This window comes from Camellia sinensis, chromosome 10 (assembly GCF_055761805.1).
Source record: "Camellia sinensis isolate YWXY chromosome 10, ASM5576180v1, whole genome shotgun sequence".
NCBI classification, from domain to species: Eukaryota; Viridiplantae; Streptophyta; class Magnoliopsida; order Ericales; family Theaceae; genus Camellia; species Camellia sinensis.
Genome location: NC_138970.1, coordinates 16,855,080 through 16,872,178, shown reverse-complemented (window position 1 = coordinate 16,872,178; position 17,099 = coordinate 16,855,080). Strand labels below are relative to the sequence as shown.

The following is a 17,099-nucleotide window of genomic DNA, read 5'->3' as shown; positions in this document are numbered from 1 at the left end:
TTCCCCATATGAGGGATAAGGAGTCCGGCCGAACATGGAGGATTTACTGTTTGGATTAGAGGGGTGAGATGACCATTTTGCCCTCTGTGATTGTGGCACAAATCATTTATCCCGTGCTGCTGCTGTTGTGTAATAAGACCATGAAGTGCTGCTGCTGTTGTGTACATGTTTCAAACATTGAAAAAAAAAAAAACGGTGCTAAAAAAAAAAACATTGAAAAAATTTAATAAAATTAAATATTTTATTGATGTTTTATTTTAAAATTTTGTTTATATTTTATTTAATTTCATTATTTAAATGTTAATAGATGTTTTATTTAATTTCATTGTTTAATTATTATTATTTTTAAAAACAAATTTATTTAAAATTTTAATTAAAAAAATAACATATATTTTTATTGATATTTTATTTATTTAATTTTAAAAAATAAATTTATTTAATTGTGCAAAAAATAAAATAAAATAAATTTTTATTTAATCTAGCTAAAAATAATTAAAATAATAAAGATATGTTTAATATTACTATTACTTAGTAAATAATTGAAAAAGGGTAAAATAGTCATTTATTCATTTATCCTATCCAGTCCGTCCAACCAAACGTTGGATTCACTAAAAATGATCCTTTCCAGACATCTAATCCCATGAAAAAACAAACACAGCATATATATCCAATCCAACCAAATAGTCCGGGGGATTCACAGTCCCAAGACTCAAGTCCGATGGATTCTAATCCCCCTTTATCTAATCCGTCCAATCAAACACACCCTAACTGCCTTACCATAAGTAAATCCACGAAATATATGAACATGTATCTGTCATCAAAACAGTATACCAGCACAATTTATCCCATTTAAAATCACTAAACTCCTTAAGGCTTCGTTTGGAAAGAAGGTTTGGGTGGGTTTGGAACTAAAATAGTCACAAAAAATAAAATAGATTTTTTAACCAAATAAGACAAAATATCATATCTAATTTATAATCATTACATTTTTCTCTCACAAAAAAATTTACAAAAGTTAAAAAAGTCAACCCACTTTCCAAATTGAAAAACAAGCGAAACCTTGAGATGTTTTTTATAATTTGCCCTTATATTTTTTTTTCTTAATTTAATTATTTAAGTTATCAAACAAGGGGACCCTTCCTTGTCCTTGGTTTCCATCCCCTCACAACTAATTATTTCCTTCACTTCCCCTCCTCTCAATCCAAACATTAGTGCTAACGATGGAAGATTGTGAGAAGAAGGTAACTCTGACTGAAAAAGAGCCATCTCTGAGGAGTATAGTCCAAGGAGAAGGGAGCAGCAGCCACGACCAACCTGTGGCCATTGCCGACGAGAACAATGTGCCGCTGAGTGTAGTAGTTGAAAGCCCTCCGCCCCTGCCTCCGCCCCCGCCACCGCCCCCGTCACAGTCACAGCTCTACATCCGCGATGCTTTCCGAAATGACATAATGAACGAAGGAGGCGAGTCTGGCGAGGCCCATGGTGAGTCCTCAAACAACACAAAGCCAGAGCATAAGATACAGGCGGTCCCCCATATGCTTTCGCAGAAAAAGGAGATGCTTTCACAGGAAAAGGAGACCCAGAAATACTACTATCCGCAGCTGGTTTCCATCGGTCCCTACTGTTGCGGATCGTGGGCACACCAGGGGACACTCACAAGCAAAAACACAAGAGTTTTAACGTGGTTCGGCAAACCGGCCTACGTCCACGGGAGCGATGTTGTTATATATCAACAAATGGAGGAGATTACACACTCTCAACTCACTGTCTCTCTATATAACACACTCACTCACACTCTCTGACAAACAGAAAATAGCTCTCACTAGCTCTCTCTGTTTTGTGCCTTCCTCTCAGCAATGTGTTTTGCCATTTGCCCTGTCTACAACTCACCATCACCATTCCATTTTATACACCTTGGAGTAGGTGGGAGTGCCATTGGGTAGCCTCCATGCTTGACTTCGGTAGCCTCCTTCTTTGACATGGTTGGTAGCCTACTTCCTTGTTGACCAACCAAGGTGTGTTCACAAGACAATTTCCCCTTCACATGGGGTGAATTCAACACCTACCACCACAATAATAGAAACCTCAAATCATTCAAGAAATTCAAAATTCAATTCACAAGGGAATATGTCAAAAGCTGTGAACCACACTCCATAGATGATTTATATAAAAAGGTTGCAGAGGTGGCAGGTAAGGCAAGAAGCTGCTATGCTGAGGGCACAATGAAGCGCTTACGCATAGGTGACAGAACCTTCACTGAGATGATGTTCCTCGATGGTTGCTTCATCCTCCAATTTATTTCGTGCATTGTGGAGAATCAAGAAGATCAATTGAAGATGATGAGGAGTAACGAAATAGCTTTGGTACAACGGGACTTGTTCTTACTTGAGAATCAACTTCCTTTCATAGTCCTCCACGCACTAATGATGACCAGAGATTTCATGCCAAACATTTACAAGTTCCTTAACACCATAAGGGACACACATCTACCTCAAACACCAAGAGGTTACTATCAAATATATAGAGGTTGTAGAATGCCAATTAAACAAGAACATTTTTTCCGCGAACTATTGGTTGAACGTGTTCATCTTCTAGAACAAATGTGGCAGATCATGAATTATTACAACCGCACGTATTCCAGGAATAGAAATCAACCAGGCAGGGGCAGCAATAGTGGTCGGTTCGCATGTCGTTCAGCCATGGACCTTAAGATGGTGGGGATCCAATTCAGGCCTTCCTCTCGTGGTGATGACTTGTCATACGTAGGATTCACGTCTACATGGAATGGTGGGATACTGACGCTTCCTAAACTAAATATTGACGACACAACCATTTCTTTCCTTATGAACATGGTTGCCTATGAACACTGCCCTGATACCCATGCTCGTCCCTTATGTGTGACCAATTATATATGCTTTCTAGATTCAATCATTGTCTCTGCTAACGATGTTAAGGAGCTGAAATATCCAGGTATCATCTGCAGTTTTCTTAGGACCGATGAAGAAGTTGTGAAAGTAATCCATGGAATGGCTTCTGGGTTGGTGCCAGATTGTAGAGATACAACTTATATTTGGGTCAAGTCTAGAATTGAAGAATACCACAGCCACAAAAGGAAGACCCAGATAGCATCCTGGATTTCTGAAGTGATGCGCGACCATTTTAGGAGCCCCTGGACTGCCATTGCTGTCATTGCTGCAGGGTGTGCTCTTTTTTTGACCGCTGTTCAAACATATTTCACCATCTTCCCTTATAGTGCCAAAAATCCATTTGCAAGTACCTGAAAAATAATACACTTCAAAGCAATGGAGGATAAAATGTAAGTTCTCTTGATTTCTTTCTTGTTTGTAGCAGATATTTCATTCTATATATATGTATATATAAACTTCTTCACTTATCAAGCATATGTTTCCCAAATCATGCTAGATAAATGAAATGTTCGAATTCTCCTCGGAAATGTCTTCTTACTTTAGGTATGTCTCCTACTTGTATGCCAGTTCCTCCTTCAACATACAATTCTTCATCTTACACAAAAACTAATCATAAGACCGGATACAACGATACAGTTTCAAACTTAAATATTATAAGATTTGTTCATGTACCATCAAAACCAACAATACAGTAAAATATGTTAGAATCTATTCAAGCTGCTTTGCTTTTGATACTCTCTCTCTCTCTCTCACACACATCTGTTGTTTCAATGACATTTTTATTTTATATTGAAGGTGTTTGATGTTTGAAGTTCAAGACATGATGGGATGACAATGCTTTCAGAAAGGAATATAGGACTGCAATTGTGGCATTGCCTTAATATCAAGGTGCTCTGTTTTACTCTGCTCAGAGTGGCATTTCTACTATTGCTTCTCATTTGAAGTTACAGTCTTGGTGTGTTTATTTATTTGCTGACTGTTAATCTGGCATTGTTCTATAATAAGGGTACTCTGTTTCTGCTTTGTTTCTACTTATTGTTGCATTGTGGTGTATTGTTTTGTTTGGTTTTGTTTTGATTGATACTTTGATGCTCCACTGCAGTTGGTATCTTGCCAACTGAGAGTTCGTCTTGATAGGAGATTAGGAGAGAGGTGTATTCTTTGTGTTTTTCTGGAGATTTAGTTGATCAGTGATATGTTCACTTATAACGTTTATTAATAAAATTTTGATTTTTTTGATAAAATAAAAATGAAAATGAAAAAACACACCCTAACAAATTTTTCCTTGAGGGTATTTTTTTATCACTCCACAAATATTTTATTTTTTATTTCACTCAATTTCACAAATTTTTCCTCGAGAGTATTTTTGATCACTCATAATGATGTCTGAATTTTTTTATTTTTGTTGTATCTGAGTTTTTTGATACCTAACATTAATGTTACTGAGATATATAGTAGGGGGGAAAGTCTATAGTACATTTTGTTCAAAAAATGTACGGTACATAAAAAATCAATGGCTAGGATTGAGCCACATCATTAAAAGTGACCTGCTAAACAGGTCACTTTTTATAGTTATGAGTTAAAATCATATTTTTTCATAACTATAATCAAATTGATCATAACTTAGTTATAACCACATCTCATAACCAACACCATTTTGTTTATAACTAATATCATATATTTCATAATCATAATCACATATCTCATAACCAACACCACTTTAAACATAACAAGTATCACACATCGCATAACCATTGATCACATATCTCATAACTACTACCCACATAAATCATAACCACATCTCATAACTAGTCCCTTTGAGTCATAACCAACATCACATATCTCATACCCACTAGTCACATATCTCGTAGCCAATACCTTTTTGTCATAACCAACATTACAAATCTCATAATCACTAATCACATATCTTATAATTAACACCTTTTTACTCATAACCTCACCACTTTGATCATAACCAACATCACATATCTCATAACTACTAGTTACATATCTAATAACCAACATCACATATCTCATAACCACTAGTTACATAACCAATATCTTATAACTCATAACCATTAATACATATAGCATAACCTCATCCTTTGACATCACTTTGCTCATAATCATTACCCACATATCTCATAACCACTAACACATATAGCAAAACTAAACACCCTTTGACATCACTTTGCTCATAACAATTACCCACATATCTCATAACCACTAACACATATACCCACATATCTCATAACCACTAACACATATAGCATAATCAAATACCCTTTGACACCACTTTGCTCATAACCATTACCCACATATTTCATAACCACTAACACATATAGCATAATCAAACACCTTTTGACACCACTTTGCTTATAACCATTACCCACATATCTCATAACCACTAACACATATAGCATAGCCAAACACTCTTTGACACCACTTTACTCATAACCATTACCCACATATCTCATAACCAACATCACATATATCATAATTACTAATCACATATCTCATAACCAAACACCCTTTGACTTGTAACTATACCATTCTGCTCATAACCAAAATCGCATATCTTATAATCACTAATCATATATCTCATTACCTTTACCCACATATGTTATAACCACATCTCATAACCAGCACCCTTTGTTTCATAATCAATATCACATATATCATAACCACTAATCATATATCTCATAACCACTACCCACATATAGAGGTGTAAATTTGGCCCACGAGCTCGCGGCACACCCCAAGTCTACTCGTGTCCTAGGTAGGCCCAACTAGGCTTGAGGCTAAACCCAACCTAAGATATGTGTTCTAGAGCCCGGCCCGACCCTGGTGTGTTATGGAGTGTGACCCATCTCGTGAGCTCGTCCCGAAATTTTCTTCCCCATCTGGCTCGACCCGACCCCAATGGTTCCCTACCCCCTTTGTCAGTGCAATGGTAAAAAATTTAAATCAAAACAATTTGAAAGAATCATATAACCGTTAATTCCACCAACAATCAATTTTTATTTTATTTTATTTTATATATATATATATATATATATAAATTAACTCCTCCCTCCCAAGTCCTATAAATACCACCCCTCTCACATTTTATTTCTCACAAACAAATCTGTCTCTCAAACTCTCATTCTCTCCAAACTCTCAACTCTCTCAATTAATTTTGAAGTGTCATCCCTAAGTGACAATTGCAATTGATCACCTATCTCTATTTTAGATTTATTTTTAGTCATGGCATCTTCATTAAAGATAATAGAAATAATAATATACAAATGATATACTTTTTAAAATATCTATATACACTTATAGACATATATATATATATATATATATAATTTAACTAAATTTTAATAAAAAATATGCTGATAAAAATTATCTATGACGTGATTTTATTTTGTTGCACTAAATAATTTTTCTCCTAAATTTTTTTCCCAACTTTTCTTCATTTTTTTCTCCACTCAATTTTCTTTCTCTTGATTTGTCCTAGTTGTGCCTGAGCTCTCTCTATTTCTTAATCAAACTTCTCTATTTCGCTGAATCATCGAACGACCATCGTTGATAGTTCTTAATCAGACCTAGTTGTGCCACATTGGGGTCATTCATTTTAAATGGGTTGTTTCAGTTCAATGCAAAAAGTACAACAAGCCTTAGTGTACTTACCAATGTTGTGGCACCCAACAAACACCCTAAGCATGCCACGTGGTGAGCCTTGTTATTGTCGACCTCTTGTTTACTTTTATCATCGATGTTCTATGATTCGAGAATTTTATTTTTTTCATCTTGAAGAGTTTAGTTGGTACACCCTTCTTAATCTAGAGTCTTGGCCTTTTACAGCAATGAAAAGGATAAAGAAAGGTGACAGGCCTTTTACAGCTTTTAAAATTTTTATAAATATAAACTGAAAACTAAAAACGGAATAGTTACCAAACAGACCATAATATTGTAATCAAGTCACAAAGTTTTGTGATATAAAATAGAAAATACATAACTGCATCACTAATTGGCGTAACGAAATTGTTTAAAATTCTAGAAAATCACAAATGTCGTAACTAAAATTTCATAACATTAACCAAAAATTATGTAACTATCCACTAATTGGTGTAACAAAAACATCTAAATTTTTTAAATAATTTGATCACCAATCGGGATCTCTAATGATACAGATAAACACAGAATGTAATGACAATAATCAAATAATTTAATCCACAACTTATAGCCATGGAACAGAAAATGAGAGTTAGAGAAAATTAACCAATAGAGCGAAAGGAAAGGGAATATGAGTAAGAGAGACTGAACGGACTTGTCGTCTGTGAAAATAATGTCAAAGATGGTGTTGTTTCCGATAAGGAACATCGGAGATATCTACAGTGACAGTAAGGAATGAGAGAGATGTTTGATAGATGAAGAGAGCTGAGATAGCAAAACAGTACAACAAAATCGTAATATTCATTTTCAACAGTTCTATAAGATATGTACAAATTGATAAAATCATAACTACGGCCAAAGATTTGTATATGTATGAAAGTTTAGAGAGAATGAGAGTTTGAGAGACAAATTTGTTGTGAGAAATAAAATGTGAGAGGGGTGGTATTTATAGGACTTGGGAGGGAGGAGTTAATTTATATATATAAAAATAAAAAAAAATAAAATTGATTATTGGTGGAATTAACGGTTATATGACTCTTTCAAATTGTTTTGATTTAAATTTTTGACCATTGCACTGACAATGGGGGCAAGGAGCCATTGGGGTCAGGTCGAGCTAGATGGGAAAGAAAATTTCGGGGCGATCTCACGGGATGGGTCACACTCCATAACACACCAGGGTCGAGTCGGGCTCTAGAACACATAGCTCAGGGTCTTAGGTTGGGTTTAGACTCAAGCCTAGTTAGGCCTACCCAGGGCACGAGCGGACTTGGGATGTGCCGCGAGCTCATGGGCTAAATTTATACCCCTATATGTGGGTAGTGGTTCTGAGATATATGATTAGTAGTTATGATATATGTGATATTGGTTATGAAACAAAGGGTGCTAGTTATGAGATGTGGTTATAATATATGTGGGTAAAGGTAATGAGATATATGATTAGCGATTACGAGATATGTGATTTTGGTTATGAGCAGAGTGGTATAGTTATAAGTCAAAGGGTGTTTGGTTATGAGATATGTGATTAGTAGTTATGATATATGTGATGTTGGTTCTGAGATATGTAGGTAATGGTTATGAGTAAAGTGGTGTCAAAGGGTGTTTGGTTATGCTATATGTGTTAGTGGTTATGAGATATGTGGGTAATGGTTATGAGATATGTGGGTAATGGTTATGAGCAAAGTGGTGTCAAATGGTGTTTGGTTATGCTATATGTGTTAGTGGTTATGAGATATGTGGCTAATGGTTATGAGAAAAGTGGTGTCAAAGGGTATTTGGTTATGCTATACGTGTTAGTGGTTATGAGATATGTGGGTAATTGTTATGAGCAAAGTGGTGTCAAAAGGTGTTTGGTTATGCTATATGTGTTAGTGGTTATGAGATATGTAGGTAATGGTTATGAGTGGTTATGAGATATGTGGGTAATAGTTATGAGCAAAGTGGTGTCAAAAGATGTTTGGTTATGCTATATGTGTTAGTGGTTATGAGATATGTGGGTAATGGTTATGAGTAAAGTGGTGCCAAAGGATGTTTGGTTATGGTATATGTGTTAGTGGTTATGAGATTTGTGGATAATGGTTATGAGTGGTTATGAGATATGTGGGTAATGGTTATAAGCAAAGTGGTGTCAAAGGGTGTTTGGTTATGTTATATGTGTTAGTGGTTATGAGATATGTGGGTAATGGTTATGAGTGGTTGTGAGATATGTGGGTAATAGTTATGAGTAAAGTGGTGTCAAAAGGTGTTTGGTTATACTATATGTGTTAGTGGTTATGAGATATGTGGGTAATGGTTATGAGTGGTTATGAGATATGTGGGTAATGGTTATGAGCAAAGTGGTGTCAAAGGGTATTTGGTTATGCTACATGTGTTAGTGGTTATGAGATATGTGGGTAATAGTTATGAGTGGTTATGAGATATGTGAGTAATGGTTATGAGCAAAGTGGTGTCAAAGGGTATTTGGTTATGCTATATGTGTTAGTAGCTATGAGATATGTGGGTAATGGTTATGAGCAAAGTGGTGTCAAAGGGTATTTGGTTATGCTATATGTGTTAGTGGTTATGAGATATGTGGGTAATGGTTATGAGCAAAGTGGTGTCAAAGAGTGTGGTTATGCTATATGTATTAATGGTTATGAGTTATGAGATATTGGTTATGTGACTAGTGGTTGTGAGATATGTGATGTTGGTTATTAGATATGTGACTAGTAGTTATGAAATATGTGATGTTGGTTATGATCAAAGTGATGTGGTTATGAGCAAAAAAGGTGTTAATTATAAGATATGTGATTAGTGGTTATGAAATATGTGATATTGGTCATGACAAAAAGGTGTTGGTTACGAGATATGTAACTAGTGGTTATGAGATATGTGATGTTGGTTATGACTCAAAGGGATTGGTTATGAGATGTGGTTATGATGTATGTGGGTAGTAGTTATGAGATGTGTGATTAGTGGTTATGAGATATGTGATATTAGTTATGACAAAAAGGTGTTGGTTATGAGATATGTGACTAGTGGTTATGAGATATGCGATGTTGGTTATGACTCAAAGGGATTGGTTATGAGATGTGGTTATGAGATATGTGATATTTGTTATGATCAAAGTGGTGTTGGTTATGAGATATGTGATTATGATTATGAAATATGTGATGTTAGTTATGACTAAAATGGTGTTGGTTATGAGATGTGGTTATGAAATATGTGATATTAGTTATGAACAAAATGGTGTTGGTTATGAGATGTAGTTATAGCTAAGTTATGATCAATTTGATTATAGTTATGAAGAAATATGATTTTAGCTCATAACTATAAAAAGTGACCTGTTTAGCAGGTCACTTTTAATGACCTGGTTATGAAGTAATATGGTATAAGTAAATAATTGAATATAACTAAATTATGAGTTAATATGGTGATAGTTATGACTAATATGGTATAGGTTATGATATAAAATCATATAAGTTCATAACTAAATGTATGGTACACCTAAATGTACCATAGCATCACCCTATAGTAGGGTACCTATATTCACCGGTCGCAAACACTTCCTAAATAATTATGTGACAAAATTTTCATATGAATTTGAATTTGTCATTTGAATTTGGATCATGGTTTAGAATAAGAGAAAAGTTAGGGATTATGAAATTTTTTTCATGAAAGTGATCATGAAAGAGTTATGAACCTTGGATTACCTTGAATAGTGTGCGGTGCTTTATTCTAAGTATAATCCAAGGGTCACAAAGCTTTCATGATTATTTTCATGAAAGATTTTTCATGATACCTATCATTACTGTTAGAATAATAGTATTGGAAGAGGTGTCAATGTCAATCTCAGAATAATAGTATTAGGATACATATCCGGAATTGGATGTCGTGCTTATGAATTTTTTGAAATCGTCAGCCTCACACAAGAACTTCATTGCAGCGGAATTGGTTGTATTAGCTGTCAATCAGCCGTGTCAACAGTAAATCAGCTATGAACCAATAATACATGTTGTTGGGTACTGACAGATATGTATTGGGTTAATCGGCCGAGTTTTTATTTTAGAACAAAAACTCGTTGGGTATATATTGGTCCATATTTAAAATCATGCTCCAGATTTGGACAACTAGCTGCTACACTGATCATGGAATTTCAACACACACGTTAAAATTAACATCCTTAATCTGATCATGAGTAATGTAGATGGCAGAGGTTGATAAAATAGGAACCAAAATATCTGTTTTCAAAGCAGTAATATATCTTTTGGTATGTATGTGAAAAACATGTTGCTAGATTTACATAAAACAAAAGAAAGGGAACAAAAACCAAGGGACAGGATTCTTTTGCAGAGTAAGATGAACACCAAATTTGAAATTAGCAATGTTAGGTGGCCACAAATTCTGTGGCTCAAATGGCTCAAAACACCAAAAACGACGTTATTTTGATAATTTCGGGCCATTTGAGCCACAAAATTTGTGGCCACCAAACATTTTCCATTTGAAATATATGTGAAACAAGCTTGTGACTTTAGGTCATGTTTGTTTGGACGGACTGTATTAGGTTAGATTAGTATTCTCATGACTAATAGTCCTAAGATTATGAATTTTTTTGGATTATGTATCCGATTCTATGTTTAGATTGAGTTAGGATTATAAGGAGGGATTAACAAAATATTATTCAATTTGATATTTGTTTAAGGGAATTGGAATGGATAGGGTATGACAGGACATGGGACATCTAATATATTGATCATAATACCCCTATTATAATTATTGTAAAATTTTGCACTAGCATGTGTTATAATTTTTAAAAAGTAAATTTCCCTATTGTTGCTCCACATCCATTTCGATTCATTTGAACAAAATTTAGTCCACTTTTTTTTTTAATAGAAAAAATAAAAAATCATTTAACTATAAAATTTATATATACATAAACAACTATTAAAAAAATACACTAATCTTTTAATCATCTAACAATTTATTGCCCAAATTCAAAAAAGTCTATGGTGGTAATTAATGATATCAAAAAAATAATGATATCAAAAAATATAGAAAAAGGAGCAAATATATTTATGAGAAGATACACACAAAATACCAATTGTAGACATGTTAAATTAAAAGTCTATGGTGGCAATTAATGATTACTACCATTCATAATTGTTATAAATAATAATATTATTGTTCTTCGATCATCTCTAGCAAGGAATATGTCAATATCGTGTTCTTAGTTACATTTTGAAATTATTTTGGGTTTTTTTTAAAATATTTAAAATTTTTCTTAATTTTTAAAAATATTTACAAATTAAAAGAAATATTTTATGGAAAATTTTTAAAAATATTTCACATATTTTTAAAATATTTAAATGAGGTAAAAAATGAAATCTATTAGTTATGATTTCCCAAGACAACAACAACACAAGATTACAGTTGTAGTGATATTTCTTAGGGGTGAGCATGGTCCGGATTGGACCAGATTGGAGTAAAATCAGGACCAATTCGTTATCTACGAATCCTGAAAAATTGGAACCAATCCAATCCGTTTAAATCGTGGAACTAATTCGAACCAATCCATTTAAACACAGATTGGATTGGTTTAGGACCACGGATTTACATAGTTAAATAACAAAAATATATATATAACACTTTAATTTCATAAAAATATAAATATAGCACCATATTAGTTTCACAATAGTAACATGTCTTTTCATAATAGCGACAAACTGTTCTAGAATTTAAATAACTATAAGAAAACTAATTCCACTATAAGTATTTAAGACCATTACAAATTAACACTAAAAACTAGCAAATAAAAGTAATAAAAGAAGATACTATGCAAGTTTAGGCTTGGATTTAAGTTTTATATGAAATAAGAGAATATACTATGTAGGATGGTGTATAATAAAAATATAGACTATTTGTATACGGTCCGGACCGGTTCCAATTCGGAACCGTGGGGTTCAATCCGGAATCAATCCGTGAATTATAGATTTTTAATTTTTCAATCCAGAACCGAACCACGGATTCAAAAAACCAATCCAAACCTACTGGATTGGACTGGACTGGATTGGATCGGATTACGAATTTTACGGATTCCTTGCTCAGCCCTAATATTTCTTCTTTGAAAATCAGCACTGGTTCTGGAAAGATACAGAAGGTAGAGACAAAACTTTGCAAAATCAAATTTCTTCAAATATATATATATAGTCAGGGTTAATTTGGTCATTTGATGAGCTAGTCCAAATTTTGGTTTAGTCTCCCAATTTATATCACATCCCCCTCTGTGAGATTGAATAGTCCATCATATGTGAGATACCATATCTGGATAGATTGTTAGGCCGTACTATAATTTTTTAACTAAACATTGGATTATTAATTTTATTAGACTATTAGTCCAATCCTAAGCACATGCCCACCCAAGAAAACATGGCCTTATATACATAAAAAGAAAAAAAAGAAAAAGACTAGAAACATAAAAAATGAATGCTCTACTTCAATTTTGTTTTCATGAAGATTCTCATGCAAATAATGACACTTGTAAAGTGTTTTTTGATCTAATACAATACGAGATAATTGCTAATTAAAGTACTTTTAAGGTGTCCTATAAATTTCAAAACTGCAAATCTTAAGCAGATAAAGAATCATAAGATAAAAATTGTATTACCTCTTGCTAGATTGTTTATATCCTTCTACCTACCTGCTGATAATGTCGGCTCCATCTTCTGACAGTGAGCTGAGTGTTGTAATTCATAGCCCACCAAACCCACAACCTCCACAGCCACAGCCACAGCCCAACAATTTGTGGCTAAGTTCGATAATGAATGAAGAAATTGAGTCTAGTGAGTCCTCAAACAAAACAATGCCAAAGCATAAGATATAGAAGGTCCCTCAAATGCTTCTGCAGAAGGGGACCGAGTCCAACAAGAAATGCTATGAGCCACAACTAGTTTCTTTTGGTCCCTACCACCACGAGAACACAAACCTCAAAACGTTCAAAAAATTCAAGTTTCAATTCACGAGGGAGTTGAGAAATGCTTCTGTTGGTTGTGATATGATTTTGTGTTTGGTGACGTGAAAGAAAATAAGAGTAGATCCAAAACAAAAAGAAAAAAAGAAAAGAAAGTCAGCAAAACAACGGTTGATGAATTATACAAGGAAGTGGTCAAGGTGGCCGATGAAGCCAAGAAATGCTATGCCGAGGGCTTAACAGAACGGTTCAACGATGAGGAATTTGCCCAGATGATGTTCCTTGATGGCTGCTTCATCCTTCAGTACATTTACAGCATTGTAAAGGAAAGTCACAGAGTTTAGAAGATAATCCACCATGCTCCTTTAGTGCGGCGAGACTTGTTCTTGTTGGAGAATCAACTTCCTTTTATAGTCCTCCAAGTGCTAATGTGCTTGAGATTTGAAAATCATGATGGGGAAAGCATGATCACTGTTTTCATTAAGCGCGTAAGAGGCGAGTCTGTGTTGAGAGTTGGACTAATAGAACAATCAGAATCTTCTTTGACAACAATGTTTGGGGGTTAGTACATCATGAGAAGCAACAAAAGAATTCTAATGATGAACCCCCCATTCATCTTCTTGAACTCGTTCGCAGGTAATATATTGACCCAACAACTTTTGCCATTGGGTGTTACATAACCGGTGGTTGGTACTCTTGTCGATCTGCCAAGGACTTCAAGTCAGTTGGGATACAATTCAAGCCAAGCAAGACATACCAATTGACAAACATAGATTTCAACCCAACATGCACTTTAGGGATTCTAAAACGCCCTCTGATGATCATTGACGACACAACAAAATCTATTCTCTTGAACTTGGCTTCCTATGAGGCCTGCCCAGATAATGTAACCAACTTTGGGGTGACCTCTTACATATGTTTCATGGATTCTCTTACTGATCATGCTGAAGATGTGAAGGTGTTGAGGTCCAAAGGTATATTGCTCAACTTTCTTGGTAGTGACCAACATGTGGCTGATATTTTCAATGAGATAGCTACTGAGTTGGTTCCAAGCCCTCATGCTTATGTTGAAGTGAAAACAAGAATTGAAAAGCATCATAGAAACAGCATGAAGATTTGGATGGCAGAGTGGCATATACATATTTTAGGAGCCCTTGGACTTTCATGTTGGATTAATTTCTAATTGGGACCATATATTTAAATGTGTGTTATCATTTATAAGAAGCCTAAACTTAAGTGATCTAATTTAGTTATAAACAGGCTTAAGGGTATGTTTGTCATGGAATTAATGTGCAGATACCATTGTGTAATTTCTATTTCTATGAGGGGCAGAAATAGAAATTATGATAGTTTCTAACCGCCCAACCGCCCAATCGCCAGATGGAAAAAACTATAAGTATTTAGGGGTAATGGTCCCCAATCCTGTCCAAGATATAAAAATTCTCTAGATCCTCTCTTGGAGAGAAAAAAAAAAAAGCATTAAAGTAAGGAAAAGGATTGGAAGGCTATCCTGTAATCACGTTTCCATTCAACCGTCATAATGGATTCGGGTACTGTTGGCTTTTTTGGCTTTCGAAAGTTAGTATTATAATTTTAAGCGTGCTCGCAAAGATCAATCAGTCCTTACAAAAGATTAGATGCCAACCAATTATCAGACGATTGTGTTTTAGTTCTTTCTACCTCAATGAAGAGGATTTTTACTGGTGGCTTGTTTAGGAGAATTTAGCAAATAACAACTAAGTGAAGAATAATTTCAGAATTTCAATAAGTAAAATGAAAAACTTACAATGATCTGACCCAGCCTTGTAGAGGTTTACAACAACAAGCTATTTGAAACTACTCCTATAAATGAAGTGCAGTACATAAATTTGAAGTACAGAAATGTAAAGAGTTGTAAAAATTGGAAGGGAAAACAAAGTAAATAAAACTGGGTTTTTGATCTAAGTTTGGATGCTTCTTTCTGGGGCTTTCTTTGCTATTTATACTTCTAAATGATAACCATCGAAGTGGGCTTCTAACCGTCGAAATGTCTCTCCATGATTGCTGAACATGCTTTCTCACAGTTAGTCCCACTACGCCATATTTACAGTTAGGCTTCCCTCCTGATTTTGAATTTGAACCTTGTGAGTAATCGTTAGGCTACATCACCTTATATCCCTCGATCATTCCAGTGCTACACCGACCCATTATTACCAATATGGCCTGACACGTGTTTGACTATGGTTGGCAATTTGTATTAACTTCCCAAATTGCCCTTTTCATGCCACGTGTTGAATTGTGATTGGTTCATACAAATTATACAGCCAACATTATGCCCCGCACTAATATACCCAATACTTGGTGATATTAGTAGATCAAAACACTTTACCCATGTCCTAAGACGTGCATGGGCTTTGCATCCTTTTAGAACTGCGACCGAATGCATTAAATTCTTTTCTACACCTTGAACATTTCCTACTATTTGAGCATTCGAAAAGACTGATATATTTTGTATGGCCAAACAAACCTTCTCTGACATAGATCAAGCATACGAAGAGTTGTTAGATAATGAGGTTCGCCCTCAAAAGAATTTTCATGCATTTATTAGCCACACCTATCTATCTTCATTTATTCAAGTCACGGAAGCTTTCGCAAATTATCGACCTTTGGATCACGAACCTCTTGTTCACAATTTTTTAGTCCAAGACTTTGCAAAAATGGATATTGGAAGCTCTTCTTCTACCCCAAAACCTTCTGTGTGGGATGAGGCTGCGACTTCCTCTTCTTCTTCTATAGCTTCTGGCTGGGGAAGCTGGCCAGAACCTGAGGAATCCAAGCTAAGAGAGCGAATTAACTATCGATTCATCGAATTCGCTGATACTCTGTCTTTGCCTCCTTTTGCTCAGAGCTCGGTGGTTTACCCCTATGTATCCATCGATCACCGATGCAGTTTGGAAGACAACTTACTTATAGCACGGTATACATCTTCCACACCTACGAAGATAGTGCGAGCCACTCCTCGTCCAGAGGAAGCACAAGGATACAACTCGTCATTCTTAACCCAGAGGGAAAAATTTTGCTCTTCTGACTGGCTTGAATGTGTAAATAACCCCCAGTTTCCTTCTTCCTTTAGGATGGATCCTCCTGCACCTCCTCTTCTTCAAAACCCTCACTGGATGGAAGAACTGAGACTTACTCTCTTTGTGAATCAGTTTCTTCCTTCCTACTAACCTCCAGCTCTCCCCACTATATTTGAGCGCTATCAAGCTCAACTTCTGCTTGCAGCCTTTTCTCACTTGCCCTTCAATATTCTTGGAGGTGATGTTCCTCTTAAGAACTTTTGATGGGCTTGTGACATTATGACTCAGGGTCATGTCCTCAACCCTATTGCTCAAGCAAAACTTCAGCTGTTTTTGGATTAACTCCCACTGCTTCTTCATTGGTACCAAACTTCTTTAGCTACCACTCAATCTTCGGACAAAATCTCAGCCCATCAAATTCACACCCAGTATGAAGCAGAGAATCTTATCGACGAATATAATGACTTCAAGAATAAAGATTCTGCATACTAGGATGGTCTAGATATGGAT

At 35.1% G+C, this 17,099-nt stretch overlaps 2 protein-coding genes across 3 annotated transcripts; both read left to right on the top strand.

The window, feature by feature from the left end:
• The first annotated feature begins 2,222 nt into the window (after positions 1 to 2,222).
• LOC145800978 (UPF0481 protein At3g47200-like) lies at positions 2,223 to 3,958 on the top strand. Of its 2 annotated transcripts, XR_014341705.1 has the most exons (3): positions 2,223 to 3,316; positions 3,424 to 3,470; positions 3,723 to 3,958. XR_014341705.1 is itself a non-coding variant. In XM_082890907.1 (2 exons), the coding sequence occupies exon 1, from the start codon at positions 2,223 to 2,225 to the stop codon at positions 3,279 to 3,281; it is 1,059 nt and encodes a 352-aa protein (XP_082747033.1). In that variant the 3' UTR covers positions 3,282 to 3,316; positions 3,723 to 3,958. The 2 variants fall into 2 exon arrangements, 1 of the variants encoding a protein (XP_082747033.1); XM_082890907.1 differs by lacking the exon at positions 3,424 to 3,470.
• A 9,311-nt stretch (positions 3,959 to 13,269) lies between these two features.
• Positions 13,270 to 14,713, top strand: LOC114276716 (uncharacterized). The gene is made up of 3 exons (XM_082889824.1): positions 13,270 to 13,402; positions 13,642 to 13,860; positions 14,328 to 14,713. The coding sequence occupies exons 1-3, from the start codon at positions 13,270 to 13,272 to the stop codon at positions 14,711 to 14,713; spliced, it is 738 nt and encodes a 245-aa protein (XP_082745950.1).
• Positions 14,714 to 17,099: the final 2,386 nt, after the last annotated feature.

Coding starts and splice junctions, on each gene's coding strand:
- LOC145800978 (XM_082890907.1), top strand. CDS start 2,223: ATGAAGCGCTTACGCATAGGTGACAGAACCTTCACTGAGATGATGTTC.
- LOC114276716 (XM_082889824.1), top strand. CDS start 13,270: ATGTCGGCTCCATCTTCTGACAGTGAGCTGAGTGTTGTAATTCATAGC. Junction 13,403..13,641: donor GAATGAAGAAATTGAGTCTA/GTGAGTCCTCAA, acceptor GTGACGTGAAAG/AAAATAAGAGTAGATCCAAA. Junction 13,861..14,327: donor TTACAGCATTGTAAAGGAAA/GTCACAGAGTTT, acceptor CATGCACTTTAG/GGATTCTAAAACGCCCTCTG.